The 15,178-nt window shown below is 48.9% G+C and overlaps 2 protein-coding genes and 1 long non-coding RNA gene across 6 annotated transcripts in view; 2 read left to right on the top strand and 1 right to left on the bottom strand.

The window, feature by feature from the left end:
* The window catches only part of LOC101025798 (solute carrier family 22 member 20), a 26,662-nt gene extending 25,249 nt beyond the window's left edge, over positions 1 to 1,413 (top strand). Inside the window, 1 exon segment of the mRNA XM_031653682.1 lies at positions 965 to 1,413. Within this exon segment, the coding sequence (XP_031509542.1) occupies positions 965 to 1,061 (97 nt within the window). The 3' untranslated portion in view covers positions 1,062 to 1,413.
* A 72-nt stretch (positions 1,414 to 1,485) lies between these two features.
* On the bottom strand, positions 1,486 to 12,865 carry LOC108581882. Its single transcript, XR_001894711.3, has 3 exons — positions 12,602 to 12,865; positions 6,599 to 7,774; positions 1,486 to 1,527 (listed from the first exon to the last, which is right to left on the bottom strand). It is a non-coding gene; the product is annotated as an uncharacterized LOC108581882 (long non-coding RNA).
* Positions 12,837 to 15,178, top strand: part of POLA2 (DNA polymerase alpha 2, accessory subunit) — a 38,926-nt gene continuing 36,584 nt past the window's right edge. The window contains exon 1 of one of the 4 annotated variants that reach the window (XM_031653681.1): positions 12,837 to 12,857. Coding sequence is in view for 3 of the 4 variants with exons in the window: in XM_003909583.4 (XP_003909632.1) it covers positions 13,477 to 13,555 (79 nt within the window). In the remaining variant the exon portion in view is untranslated. The other 3 variants (XM_003909583.4, XM_021925569.2, XM_021925568.2) reach the window with 3 other exon arrangements.

The following is a 15,178-nucleotide window of genomic DNA, read 5'->3' on the forward strand; positions in this document are numbered from 1 at the left end:
AAAATACAAAAAAAATTAGCCGGGCGAGGTGGCGGGCGCCTGTAGTCCCAGCTACTCGGGAGGCTGAGGCAGGAGAATGGCGTGAACCCGGGAGGCGGGGCTTGCAGTGAGCTGAGATCCGGCCACTGCACTCCAGCCTGGGCAACAGACCCAGACTCCGTCTCAAAAAAAAAAAAAACAAAACAAAACATAAATCATTTCAAAGACTAGAGGGTTCTTTTTTAAGGCAGTAGGCCAGGCACAGTGGCTCATACCTGTAATCCCAGCACTTTGAGAGGTCGAGGCGGGAGGATCGCTTGAGCCTAGGAGTTCAAGACCAGCCTGGGTAACATAGCAAGACCCTCATTTCTATCCCCCACCCACCAAAAAAAGGCAAAATTGGATCTGGTCAAATAATAGAAAGCCAGTGGGGTAGCCTTGGACTATTTGGGACTGAGGGGGCCTCAAAGTCCAGGCAAGCCCCCCCACCACCCTCAACCTGCCCTGACTTCTTGAAAAGCCAAACAGGGAAGGGCAGGAGTGGCTCAGAGCCCCAACCTTTGCCCCTCCCTGCCTCCTGGGGTGGGAGAAGAAGGGCGCTAATAGTGCCCAGTCCCTGGGGGTGTCTGCTGGCCCCTGTTCTCCAGCCAAGTGACCTCGGGCACGTGTCCAGCCTCTAGGTCCTCATCTGTAAGACTCTTCGTTGAACTCCTTGACCCTGCAGCTCTTTCAAGTCTGTCTCCAGACACGCCAGCCTCTGCCAGCTGCGAGACCCCAGGGATAGAGCAAGGAGGGAGCTGGAGGGACAATAGGAGGGTGGCCGCCAGGGTGCCCGAGATAATCCGGAGGAGGGGCCGCTGCAGCGTTCACCTCCCTTCTGGCTTCAGGAGGGTGGAGCTGCACCCTGTGCATATGGCACCACCCTACCCACGACATGCACACTGCCTGCCCCTCACCACTGCCTTCTGCCTTTTCATGTCTACAGGGCCAAAGAAGCCTCTTCCAAGAAACATGTAGAAGAGAAGAGTGAAGAAATTTCTCTTCAGCAGCTGAGAACATCTCCCCTCAGAGAAACCATCTAAGCTGCCCGGAGCCTGGTACTTGCTAGCAGCACCTGAGCCGATGTCCAGACGGCCCCCTGGGGGCTTCTCCTGGAAGCCCCTGGGGATACTGGTACTGAACTGGAGGAAAGGTCGCTGAAAACATCGTGGCTCCTGTAGAGAGCCACCCACAAGCCAGGGCTGCTTGGAGGGAAACCCCCACCAGAAACAGCCAATCTGCGTTACAGAAAGCCAGGAGAAGCCAGTCCCAAGGACCAAAGGAGAGACTGTTTTCCTTTCCCATCCCCAATCTGCCCCTTAAAATGTCTCTGTATTAGTCCATTCTTGCACTCCTATAAAGAAGTACCTGAGATTGGGTCATTTATGAGGAAAAGTGGTTTAATTGACTCACAGTTCTGCAGATTGTACAGGAAGCATGGCTGGGAGGCCTCAGGAAATGTACAATCATTGCAGAAGGCAAAGGGGAAGCAAGCACGTCTTCACATGGCTGGCAAGAGAAAGAGAGATATTTTATTTTCTTCAAAAATAAAAGTAAAGGCTGGGTGTGGTGGCTCATGCCTGTAATCCCAGCACTTTGGGAGGCCAACACAAAAGGATTACTTGAGTTCAGGAGTATGAGACCAGCCTGGACAAAATAGCAAGACCCTGTCTCTTCAAAAACTTTAAAAATTAGCCAGGCATGGTGGTGGACACCTGTAGTCCTAGCTACTTGGGAGACTGAGGTGGGATAATTGCTTGAGCCAGGGAAGTTGAGGCTGCAGTGAGCCGAGATCATACCACTGCAACTCCACCTTGGGTGACGTAGTGAGAACCTGTCTCAAAAATAAAAGAATAAATAAAATAATAGTCATTCATGGCGAGGCGCTGTGGCTCAAGCCTGTAATCTCAGCACTTTGGGAGGCTGAGGTGGGTAGATCATTTGAGGTCAGGAGTTCAAGACCAGCCTGGCCAACATGGCGAAACCCCATCTCTACTAAAAATACAAAAATTAGCCAGGAATGGTGGCGTGCACCTGTAATCCTAGCCACCCAGGAGGCTGAGGCAGGAGAATCACTGGAACCCCAGGGGCACAGGCTGCAGTGAGCCGAGATTGTACCACTGTACTCCAGCCTGGGTGACAGAGCAAGACTCCATCTCAAAAAATAAAATAAGGCCGGGTGCGGTGGCTCACGCCTGTAATCCCAGCACTTTGGGAGGCCGAGGCGGGCGGATCACAAGGTCAGGAGATCGAGACCACAGGAAACCCCGCCTCTACTAAAAATACAAAATTAGCCGGTGGTGGGTCAGTCCCAGCTACTCAGGAGGCTGGAGCAGGAGAATGGCTGGAACCCGGGAGGCGGAGCTTGCAGGAGCCGAGATCGGGCCACTGCACTCCAGCCTGGCGACAGCGCCGAGACTCCGCCTCAAAAATAAAAAATAAAAAAAAAATAAAATAAAATAAAATAAAATAAAAATAAAATAAAATAAAATAAAATAAAATAAAATAAAATAAAATAAAATAAAATGTTTTGGGGCCGGGCACGGTGGCTCATACCTATAATCTCAGCATTTTGGGAGGTTGAGGCGGGCAGATCGCTTGAGCTCAAGAGTTCGAGGCCAGCCTGGGCAACATGGTGAAACCCTGTCTCTAATTCAAAAAGAAGAAAATGATTTTGAGGCCAGGCAGTGGCTCACGCTTGTAATCCCAGTGCTGGAGGCAGAGGCTAAGTTGGATCACTTGAGTCCACACGAAGTTCTGGTGACCAGCCCAACCAACATGGGGAACTCGTTTCTACAAAAAAAAAGATATAAAAATTTTAAAATAATTGTTTAATTATGGTATTTCTAGGTGCAGTGGCTCGGGCTTGTAATCCCAGCACTTTGGGAGGCCGAGGCAGGCAGATCACCTGAGACCAGCAGTGCCTGAGACCAGCCTGGCCAACTTGGTAAAATCCCATCTCTACTAAAACAAAAATTAGCCAGGCATGGTGGTACACACCTATAATCCCAGCTACTTGAGAGGCTGAAGCACAAGAATCGCTTGAACCTAGGGAGGCTGAAGTTGCAATAAGCCGGTGATTGCGCCACTGCACTCCAGCCTAGGCAACAGAGAAAGACCCCTATCTTTTTGAGACGAGTTCCGCTGTCGCCCAGGCTGGAGTGCAGTGGCGCCGAGCCCTCGCTCACTGCAAGCTCCGCCTCCGGTTCACTTATTCTCCTGCCTCAGCCTCCTGAGTAGCTGGGACTGCCCCACCACCAGCCTCGCTAATTTTTTTTTTTGTATTTTTAGTAGAGACGGGTTTCACTGTGGTCCTCATCTCCTGACCTAGATCCGCCTGCCTCCCAAAGTGCTGGGATTACAGGCGTGGAGCCACCGCCGAAAAGACCCTATCTTAAAGAAAAAAAAAATGTGGTGGCATGGAGTCTGTGAACCCAGCTACTTGGGAAGCTGAAGCAGGAGGGGATCACTTTGAGCCTGGGAGGCAGAGGTTGCAGTGAGCCAAGATCAGACCACTGTACTCCAGCCTGGGTGCCAGAGTAAGACCTTGTTTTTGTTTTTTGTTTTGTTTGGTTTTTTTTGAGACGAGTCTCGGCTTCTGTCACTCAGGCTGGAGTGCAGTGGCCAGATCTCCTCGCCATTGCAAGCCCGCCTCCTGGGTTTACGCCATTCTCCTGCCTCAGCCTCCTGAGTAGTTGGGACTACAGGCTCGGCCACCGCCGCTAGTTTTTTTTTATTTTTAGTAGAGACGGGTTTCACTGTGGTAATAGATGGTCTCGACTCCTGACCTCTGATCTCACCATCTCGCTCCCAGCAGCTGGGATTTCAGGCTTGAGCCAATCACCGGCTTGTTTTTGTTTTTAAAAGTTTTGGCCGGGCGCTGTGGTTCAAAACCTGTAATCCCAGCATCTTTGGAGGCCGAGATCATGGATCACGCAGGTCAGAGATCGAGACCATCCTGGCTAACACTCTGGGTGAAACCCCTCCTGGCCTTACTAAAATACAAAAAACTAGCCGGGCTGCAGGGCGTGGGAGCCAGTCCCAGCTACTCGGGAGGCTGAGGGGAGAATGGCTGTGAACCGGGGCTGGGAGCAGTGAGCTGAGATCCTGCCACTGCACTCCAGCCCGGCGACAGAGCCAGACTCTGTCTCAAAAAAAAAAAAAAAAAAAAAAAAAAAAAAAAAAAAGTTTTTGGTACAAGTCCCTATCAGTGCAAACAGCTGAGTATCTGATGGTGCAGCCATACCTCAGCTGGATATATGAAAGACCAGAGACCAGCCAGAGGTGGTGGCTAACAACTGTAATCTCAGCACCTTTGGGAGGCCAAGGCAGGTCAATCACCTGAGGTCAGGAGTTCAAGACCAGCCTGGCCAACATGGTGAAACCCCACCCCTACTAAAATACAAAAAATTAGCTGGGTGTGGTGGTGCATGCCTGTAATCCCAGCTACTCAGGAGGCTGAGGCAGGAGAATTGGCTTGAACCTGAGGTGGAGGTACAGTGAGTCGAGATTGCACCACTGTACTAGCCTGAACAACAGAGGAGACTTCATCTCAAAAAAAAAAAAAAAAGAAAGAGGAGAGAGAGAGAGAAAGAGAAAGAAAGAAAGAAAGAAAGAAAGAAAGAAAGAAAGAAAGAAAGAAAGAAAGAAAGAAAGAAAGAAAGATGAAAGAAAGAAAGAAAGAAAGAAAGAAAGAAAGAAAGAAAGAAAGAAAGAAAGAAAGAAAGAAAGAGAAGGTGGCTCAAGCCTGTAATCCCAGCACTTTGGGAGGCCGGGAGGCGATGGACGACGGAGTCAGAGATCATCCTGTTAATGGAACCCCGTTCTCATTGTATCACAAAAACTAGCCGGGCGCAGGCGGGCCAGTCCCAGCTACTCGAGGCTGGAGGCAGGAGAATGGCCTGAACCTGGGAGGCGGAGCTTGCAGTGAGCCGAGATCGCGGGCCACTGCACTCCAGCCTGGTGACACAAAGGAAAGACCCTGGCCTCAAAAAAAAAAAAAAAAAAAAAAAAAAAAAAGAAAGAAAGAAAGAAAAGAAAGAAAGAAAGAAAGAAGAAAGAAAGAGAGAGGGAAAGAAAGAAAGGCCAGGAGACCAAAAATACCAGCCAGGTGGCAAGGCTTCAGCTGCAGCTCATCTGAGTCTTGGCAGGGCATCTTGCCATCATCCAGAGGGTGAAAGGCCTATAGGAGCTGCCACCAAGCCACCTCCCATTGGCCTCCCCCATTTCCCCTGGCAGCTGTCATGAGACGGTTCTGCATCACCTCCAGGTTCTGTGAGATCTGAGGCCTCTGCCCTGCCCTCCTCTAAATAGAGCTGCAGAAGATAAAATTACTCAGCTGTATCTGAATAGGCTCCTCAGCTACGGGCATCCCCTAACTCCCCTTTCAGCCACCAGCCCCTTCTCTTTCAGGGTCATCCTTTTTGGTGTAGGGGACAAGGACCGCAGGGGCTGGCATCTTAGGCTTGTCCTCCTTTTTGCTGTCTATGTAGCATTGTAACTTAGGCCGGCTGCGCAGGAGCTCGCTCGTAATCCCAGCACTTTGGGAGGCCGAGACAGGACACGGTGTCAGAGATCGAGACCATTCTGGCTAACACGTGAAACCCCTCGCTCACTAAAAAATACAAAGCGAGATGGTGCCTGTAGTCCCAGTTATTGGGAGGTTGAGGCAGGAGAATGGCGTAGTCTGGAGGTGCAGCGGAGCAGTGAGCCAGATCCAGCCACTGCATCGAAGCCTGGCGATGGTGAGCGAGACTCCGCCCCCAAAAAAAAAAAAAAAAAGAATAAACCCTAAATCTAAAAGTGGTTCATCGTGCTCTGCAGGTCAAATCAGTCAGGTGAATCCTTTCCAGAAGGTTTTCAATTTACTTTGCCCAGAGATCCATCAGAGGAATCACTTTCACGCAGCTACAGCCCACAAAAAATGTGTCTTTTTTTTTTTTGAGATGGAGTCTTGCTTGTTGCCGAGGCTGGAGTGCAGTGGCACGATCTCAGCTCACTGCAACCTCCTCCCAGGTTCAGGCAATTCTCCTGCCTCAGCTCTCCCAAGCAGGTGGGATTACAGGCTTCACCACATCCGATAATTTCGTATTTTTAATAGAGACAGGGGTTTCACTCCATGTTGGCCAGGATGGCTTGAACTCTCCTGACTCAAGTGATCCTACCGCCTCAGTCTCCTGTTCTGGGGATTACAGGCCTGAGCCAGCCAAGACGCCACAAAATGTATTTCTTAAATAATAAAATCTTTTTTTTTTTTTTTTTTGAGACGGAGTCTCGCCTCTGTCAGCCTGGCTGAGGCAGTGGCCGGATTCAGCTCACTGCAAGCCCGGGCCTCGGGTTTACGCCATTCTCCTGCCTCCCAGCCTCCCAAGTAACTGGGATTACAGGCGCCCGCCATCTCGCCCGGCTAGTTTTTTGTATTTTTAGTGGAGATGGAGTTTCACCGTGTTCGCCAGGATGGTCTCGATCTCCTGACCTCGTGATCCACCCGTCTCGGCCTCCCAAAGTGCTGGGATTACAGGCTTGAGCCACCGCGCCCGGCCTAAATAATAAAACTTAAGAGTTGAAATTATTCCTTCACCTGCTGCAGAATGGATGATGTGTTCACAGGCGTGAAAACATTCATCTCCGTGCGCATCTCCATCAGATGTCTCGGGTGACCAGGTCCATTGTCAATGAGCAGTAATGTTTGAAAGGAATCTTTTTTTTCTGAGCAACAGGTGTCAACAGTGGGTTTAAAAGGATTTAGCAGGGCCAGGTGCCGTGGCTCATGCCTGTAATCCTAGCACTTTGGGAGGCTGAGGCGGGCAGATCACGTGGTTCTAGGCTCTAGATTTAGTCTCTACTGTCTAACTAGGTTGTCACTGCCACATGTAGCTATAGAAATTTTTTAAATTAGTTAAAACTACATGAAATTTAAAATGTAATTCCTCAGCTTCTCTAGCCCCACTCCAAGTGTTCAGTAGCCATATGGGGCGGGCAGCTACCGAATCCAGCGGCACACATCTAGAACATTTCCACCACTGCCCTCCTCTCGCGGCTTCTGCTCCAGCGTTGGTCCCACTGAGGCACTGGCACAAAGACTCCCTCATTTGTAAGAGGAGCCCCACTCCTAAAGAGTCCTAAATGCTTTTAACACATAAGGTAATGCATGATGAATATGACTGTTATGGGTGATGTCCTACCATTCTAGACGGAAGTTCTGTGCAAGAGAGGATGACTATGCAGAATTGCAAAAGAAGGAAAAAAGTTTAAATAATGTGTCCATTGTTATCTCCTTGGGGCCACCCTTCTTGTGTTCCCAGGACTACTTCTCTCTTAGCAAGCACTCATTCAAGGACAAGCCAAGGTCAGTTGTCATACAATCCTAGCCCACACCCAGCTCACTCAGGAGAGGAAACCCAGCCAGGTCTCCTGGCTCCCCAGCCAGGGCTGTTCCTAGCACACTCCTCCCTTCTCACAGCCGTCAGCAGGTCTCAGAAGGCTATGGTGAGGATTATAATACAGCCCCACTGAGCAGAAAGGGAGCAACTGAGACGCCCAAGTCCAAAGAAGGGCAGTTCACCAGAGTGGTCCCAACCTGCTGCTGGCTTCAAGCAAAGGGGCCCTCTGGCATTAGCTGGGAACAACTGTGAACACAGCCGGCTTCATGGGCATGCAACCTGTGCAACTGCATAGAGCCCCGAGTTCAGAAGAGTCCCACACTTGGTTCATGTTCTGCTGAACTCCTGGCCTCAAGTGATCCACCTGCCTCAGCCTAGAAGAAAAAAGGAAAAAATCTTTGTGATCTTGGGTTTTGCAAAATTTCTTAGGAAACAAAAAGCATAAACCATAAAAAAAAAATGATAAACTGGATTTCATCAAAATTAAAAACATCTCTTCAATGGCCAGGTGCAGTGGTTCACACATGTAATCCCAGCACTTTGGGAGGCCGAGGCGGACAGATCACTTGAGGTCAGCAGTTCAAGACCAGCCTGGCCAATGTGGTGAAACCCCATCTCTGCTAAAAATACAAAAATAGCTGGGCGTGGCGGTGGGCACCTACAGTCCCAGCTACTAGGGAGGCTGAGGCAGGAGAATTGCTTGAGCTCGGGAGGGGAAGTTTGCAGTGAGCTGAGATCGCATTACTGCACTCCAGGCTGGGCAACAGAGCGAGACTCCGTTTCAAAAAAAAAAAGAACAAGAAAAAGGCCTCCTGGGTCAGGTTGAGAGGCTTAGTCTTCATCCTAAAAGTAAGAGGAACTCACTGACAGGGTTCTAAGGGGACGAGGAATGCTGACATGATCAGATTTAAATTTTAAGCAGATGACAGTGGCCTCCATAGGGAGAACTATGGGAGGGTGGGAACAGTCATGGCACACAGGGCTGCCTAAGGAGTAAAGATAACTTGGGGGAGGTGGCCAATAAGGTGCCCATCCCAGCTGCTGTTATTATTCCCTCTGAGCTCCCACCACCTTCACCACGGGTCTAACTCAGTGCCTCAGACATAGTAGTAACTCAATAAACAGTTGCTAATAGGTTCAAAGTTCAGAGCTTCGGATTTTTTTTCAGACAGAATCTTGCTGTGTCACCCAGGCTGGAGTACAGTGGTGCAGTCTTGGCTCACTGCAACCTCCACCTCTTGGCTTCAAGCGATTCTCCTGCCTCAGCCTCCTAAGTAAGCTGTGATTACAGGCACCCGCCACCATGCCAGCTAATTTTTGTGTTTTTAGTAGAGATGGGGTTTCCCATGTTGGCCAGGCTGGTCTTGAACTCCTGACCTCAGGTGATCTGCCTGCCTCGGCCTCCCAAAGTGCTGGGATTACAGGCGTGAGTCACCGTGCCCGGCCCAAGCTTTGTTTTTTTAAATCTTGCCTCCCACAATGCAGAAAGCCTTAGTTTCAGATAACAGCATGGGGAAGAAAGAAAATTTGGGAGGAAGAAAATTTGAATAACAACAATATTGATGTTGGCAAGGATGTGAAGAAAAGGGAACTCTTTTTTTTTTTTTGAGACAGAGTCTTGCTCTGTTGTCCAGTGGCGTAACCTCAGCTCACTGCAATCTCCACCTCCCGGGTTCAAGCGATTCTCCTGCCTCAGCCTCTTGAGTAGCTGGGATTACAGGCGACTGCCACCACGCCTGGCTTTTTTTTTTTTGAGACAGAATCTCACTCTGTTGCTCAGGCTGGAGTGTAGTGGCATAATCTTGGCTAACAGCAACCTCTGCCTCCCTGGTTCAAGTGATGCTCCTGCCTCAGCCTCCCAAGTAGCTGTGATTACAGGCAACCGCCATCGTACCTGGCTAATTTTTGTATTTTTAGTAGAGACGGAGTTTCACTATGTTGGCCAGGCTGGTCTCGAACTCCTGACCTCGTGATCCACCCGCCTCAGCCTCCCAAAGTCCTGGGATTACAGACGTTAAGTCAAGTGTCTGGCCACGCCCGGCTAATTTTTTGTGTTTTTAGTAGAGACGAGGTTTCACCATGTTGGCCAGGCTGGTCTCAAACTCCTGACCTCAGGTGATCCACCCGCCTCAGCCTCCGAAAGTGCAGATTATGCACTCTTAACACAACCCAATAACACTCATCACACCAAAGGAGGCCATGCTGAAGCCGGTGCCATCAGAAACAGGAAGAAGGCAAGGATGCCTACTGTGATTCAACAACGATTCCAAGGTTTGGTTCAATGCACCAAGGCAGGAAAATAAAATGATTAGTATCAATATTTGAGAAGAAGGGAAAAATATATTTTTATTTGTAAATGTTATTATAATCTAGGAAATCTGAGATTCTCCTAAAACATTAATATTAATAAGAGAATTTGGTCAAAGTGACTGGTTGCAAGAAATATGTCCAAGGCTGGGAGTTGTGGCTCATGCCTGTAATCCCAGCACTTTGGGAGGCTGAGATTGGTGGATCACCTGAGGTCAGAAGCTTGAGACCAGCCTGGCCAACATGGCGAAACCCCATCTCTACTAAAAATACAAAATTAGCTGGGTGTGGTGGTGGGCACTTGTAATCCCAGCTACTCGGGAGGCTGAGGCACAAGAATCGCTTGAATCTGGGAGGCAGAGGTTGCAGTGAGCTGAGATCATTCTACTGCACTCTAGCCTGGGCAACAGAGTGAGACACTGTCTCAAAAACAAAAACAAAAACAAGCCCGGTGTGGTAGTGCATGCCTGTAGTCCCTGCTACTTAGAAGAGTGAGGTTGGGGGATCACTTGAACCCAGGAGACTGAGGCTGCAAAGAGCTTGATCACACCACTGCACTCCAGCCTGGGCAACAAAGCAAGATCCTGTCTCAAAAAAAAAAAAAAGTAAAATGCTTCAACAGTTTTGGGAAGTTACTGTAAAGCTACTTGGGGCAAACACTACTAAGTGCTTACTTAGTATTAACTCCTTTCTTAGTAACAAAATTTGTATATTGATGGGGTAGCAATGTGTTTCCTCAATAATATTACAATGTAACTTATAAGAAGGCTTTCCCAGCCTCCTTTAAAGATATGGCTATTAAAAAAAAATAATAAAAACAAACAAACAAATAAATAAATAAAGATATGGCTATGTGGCTAAAGTCTAAGCAAAAGTGGTTGAGAAGGATTTCTAGAAAGACTCCTCTTCAAAAATGGATAAACAATGGTTTGCAAAAGTCATTTTTTTGTTTCTTTTTTCCATTTTCGTTTCATTCCTCTTTTCACTCTCTTTTCTTGTTTATTTGTTTTCAAGTTTTATTTACCCTTTCTTCTTCCTTCTTTCTGCTACCTGGAATGGAATGTGAATCTGATGGCTGGAATTCCAGAAGCCATCTTGTACTATGAGGTGACTGTAAGGATGGAGATTAATTCGAGGACAGTGGAGCAAAAAGATGGAGGCCTGATGAACGTGAAGCCATCATTTTAGCCCTGGGCTACCTATCTCTGAAATTATTTTACCTGACAGAAAAATAAAATTCTGTTTTGTCTCAGCTACTATTGTTTTAGGACTTGGCTATGTCACAGATCTAAAACCCACTTAATTTACTCCTGCAATCAAAATATTATATTGACACAGAAAAGATAACAAATAAATCAGTGGGATAAAACAGAAAATCCAGAAACAGATTCAAGTATTTATGGGGACCAGATACATGAAAGATCACAATTCAAGTCAGTTGGAGAAGAATGTTTTATTTACTAAGTATAACTGCTGACATGCTGGCTGTTTGTCAGGAATAAAAAAAAGCTAAATCCTTCCTCACATCACAAATAAGATTAGTTCTAGGTGGATTAGCAAACTAAAGGCAAAACGTAAGTAAAATTAATAAACAAAAATTAGAAGAATATTTTCATAAGTTTAGGTCGAGGATACCTTATTATACAAAGCAGGAAACCTAAAACCCATACAGGAAAATAATTGTACAATGTTGTGTAGAAAAAAAAACACACACACAAAGCTAAAAGACAGGTTGGGAAAAATACGTATGTAACACATTTGCTATCCATTAGTTACTGCTGATGGTGGGAAACTGCAAACATTTTCCATAAAGAGCCAGATAGTAAACATTTGAGGCTTAAGGGTGTGAACCCTAAAAGAGGTTCATGATGGATCCGGAATGGCTAACTAGGCCTAAATTCAAAATACAGCCAAGCAGCCATTGGCTGACTAGAGGTCACAAGTACTTCAGTTTTGTTTGCTTTCTGAGACACGATCTTGCTCTGTTGCCCAGGCTGGAGTGCAGTGAGGCGATCATGACTCACTGCAGCCTCGACCTCCCGAACTCAAGCAATCCTCCTGCCTCAGCCCCCGGAGTAGCTGAGATCACAGGAACCCGCCACCACCGCCGGCTAATTTTTTGTAGAGAAGGGGTTTCACCGTGTTGCCCAGAATGAACTTGAACTCCTGGGCTCAAGTGATCCGCCCGCCTCAGCCTCCTGAAGTGCTGGGATTACAGGCGTGAGCCACCGCACCCGGCCCCCATGGGACGGGCATTTTTAAGGCTCCTGATACATATTGCTAAATTTTTTTTTTTTTTTTTTTTTTTTTTTTGAGACGAAGTTTTTTTGCTCTGTAGCCCGGGCTGGAGTGCAGTGGCCGGATCTCAGCTCACTGCAAGCTCCGCCTCCCGGGTTCCCGCCATTCTCCTGCCTCAGCCTCCCGAGTAGCTGGGATTACAGGCGCCCGCCACCTCGCCCGGCTAGTTTTTTTTTGTATTTTTAGTAGAGACGGGGTTTCACTGTGTTAGCCAGGATGGTCTCGATCTCCTGACCTCGTGATCCACCCGTCTCGGCCTCCCAAAGTGCTGGGATTACAGGCTTGAGCCACCGCGCCCGGCCGCTAAATTGTTTTCTAGAAACGCTCTACCATCCCACCAGCAGAGTATGACTCCTACGGTAGAGATTTTTGGCTCAAAGAATTAGGATGTATTTTAAGGGGAGAACCCTCTTCTCATCTTACCCCTAACCTCTATCCTTGAGTGACCTACCTTCACTCCCAAGGCTCCAATCACCCACTGGGAATCTCTACCTGGAAATCCCAGAGGCACTCAAACTTAACGTGTCCACAACTAAATTATTATCTGTCACCTTCCCACCTCATCCCCCAAAATGCCCCAGATTCAGAAAACATACCCATCACTGTGGCTGGCACCACGGTGATAATCACGATAATAACCATGGCAACTAGATTCCTCACTGAAGCCATTCTTTTAGGATGAACCAAGGGCACAACAGGCAGAGATGACAAGGGGAATGGAGAAGGGGGTACAGTAAGTTTGAGACAGTTGAAGGCACGCGCACGACAGCGCCTGCGCACCACGGAACAGGGCAAAAGGGTGACGAACATGCGCCACTGAGCTTCACCGAGCAGCCGATGCCCAGAAAACAGGTATCCGCACACAAACTCAGTTTCCGTGTAGGTAACCCCGGGGCGTTGCGGGTCGCACCCGGCTTTCTAGCCCAGTGAGAAAGAACTGCGCAGCTGCCGACTGGCTGGCCGCCAGGCGCGTGCGTAGAGACGCCCACACGCCCGGTGATGCGCACGCGCCCTGGGCCGCGCGTGCGCGCGTCGGGTCCCGGAATGAGCCGAGGAAAGCAAGCGGAAGGGTTGGGGTTGGCTCCCGGTTTCGCGCATGCGTGCGCTGCACAAACCATTTGGCGGGTTTTTCCCGGCCACTCTGTTCTGCCACCGTCACTGAGAAACTCAGCGGTAGCTTTTAGGAAGCAGGACGTTCTCTCCGGGAAAGCGTCCTCTCGAGATTTCTGCTCCCTCCATTCAGGGCGTTTGGGGGCCACCCCTTCATTTTTAAAAAAACATTTCTCTGTGACCGACGGCCGGGGCCCTCTGACGGTCTGAGGTCTTGCTTGGGCCACTCACCTCCTGTCACGGTCCGCGGAGGGTGGAAGGATAAGAGGGCGAGGCGCTCATCGCTCGCCAGGCCCGTGGGTTTCTTGGGCACAGGTCGGAGCTGGGTGGGCCGGCTCCCCGGCCCCTGGCTTGGGCGACCATGTCCGCATCCCCCCAGCAGCTGGCGGAGGAGCTGCAGATCTTCGGCCTAGACTGCGAGGAGGCTCTAATTGAGAAATGTGAGTCCGGCACCCCTTCCCGCCCCGCAGCCGTGTTCCACGCTCTCGCCCGAGTTCCTCGGCGCTTAGAACCGAAAGGGGAGCGCTTCCAATTTCCCCCTCCCCTGGAGCGGAGTTCTCGGTGGCTGTGAGATGAAGAATCGAACTGAGTTTTGAGATTTAGGATGTGGGCACTTTGAAATGCCCACCGGGTACCGCTTGGATGCCAAATCAAAAATACGAATATGCAGCACGATTTTAAACCAACTCGAAGTTCTCGAAAGGCGGAATTGGGATGTGCTAGATCGAGACTAGGCCCCGGTGGCACCTGAGTTTGGGAATTGTTGAGGCCCGGGTAACGGGTAACGAAGCAAGAGATGTGGGGGTTTTGAAATGTAGCTTTTTATTCTTGGCTCCTCCCTTTCCAGCCTACACCTTAAACCTCTGCTGATCCATCAGTTCTCTTATAGGAGCTGTTGGTGGTCTATGCAAATATGAATCCCTTGAGGTGGATTCCTAAAATTGAATTTGAGCTGTGGAAGGGGCTTTAGGGAGCTTGTTGGCTCCCTCTGTTTACAGATGGAGAAACAGACAAGGAAAGCTAATTGCCTGAGCTGTCTGTGAAGCCAGGTGTCCTGCCGTGGAGTCCCGGGCTGCATCATACGGGTCCATCGTGTTGGTCAAGCTGTAGATCAGTGTAAGGAGTCATTTGAAGCAAAGCCCGGGAGATATGGAAGTTCTGGAATCCGTGTGAATGTGCACCTGCCTTAACCACTCAACACTTTGAACTTCTTATATATAAAAAGAGAATGAAACATGTTAATTTATGGTGAGAAATTCGTTTCAGAAACCAGAATACTTTGTCTTCATGCCCAGTGCCTTCTCTCTCTCTCTCTCTTTTTTTTTTTTTTTGAGACAGTCTTGCTTTATCACCCAGACTGGAGTGCAGTGGCATGAGCTTGGCTCACTGCAGCCTCCACCTCCCAGGTTCAAGCGACTCTCCTGCCTCATATTCCCAAGTAGCCGGGAATACAGGCGCCCACCACCAGGCTAATTTTTTTTTTTTTTTTTTTTGTATTTTTAGTAGAGAAGAGGTTTCACAATGTTGGCCAGACTGCTCTCAAACTCCTGACCTCAAGTGATCCACCCACCTTGGCCTCCCAAAGTGCTGGGATTACAGGCCTGAGCCACCGCACTCCGTCCTTCTCTTTTTAAAAGAAGACTAGCCAGGCGCAGTGGCACACGCCTGTAATCCCAGCACTTTGGGAGGCTGAGGCAGGCGGATAACCTGAGGTCAGGAGTTCGAGACCAGCCTGACCAACATGGAGAAACCCTGTCTCTACTAAAAATACAAAATTAGCCAGGCGTAATGGCACATGCCTGTAATCCCAGCTACTCAGGAGGCTGAGGCAGGAGAATCGCTTGAACCTGCGAGGTGGAGGTTGTGGTGAGCTGAGATCACGCCATTGCACTCTAGCCTGGGCAACAAGAGCGAGACTCCTGTCTCAAAAAAAAAAAAGAAGACTTAAGTGGAAAACCTGATCATAGTCAGAAATTTATGTGGTAAGCATGAAATCAGCATGAGAGAAATTAGTTATGTGAACCAGATTTGTGAGAAATTAGTTATGTGAACCAGATTTGTAA

This window comes from Papio anubis, chromosome 12 (genome assembly GCF_008728515.1).
Source record: "Papio anubis isolate 15944 chromosome 12, Panubis1.0, whole genome shotgun sequence".
In the NCBI taxonomy this organism is placed as follows: domain Eukaryota; kingdom Metazoa; phylum Chordata; class Mammalia; order Primates; family Cercopithecidae; genus Papio; species Papio anubis.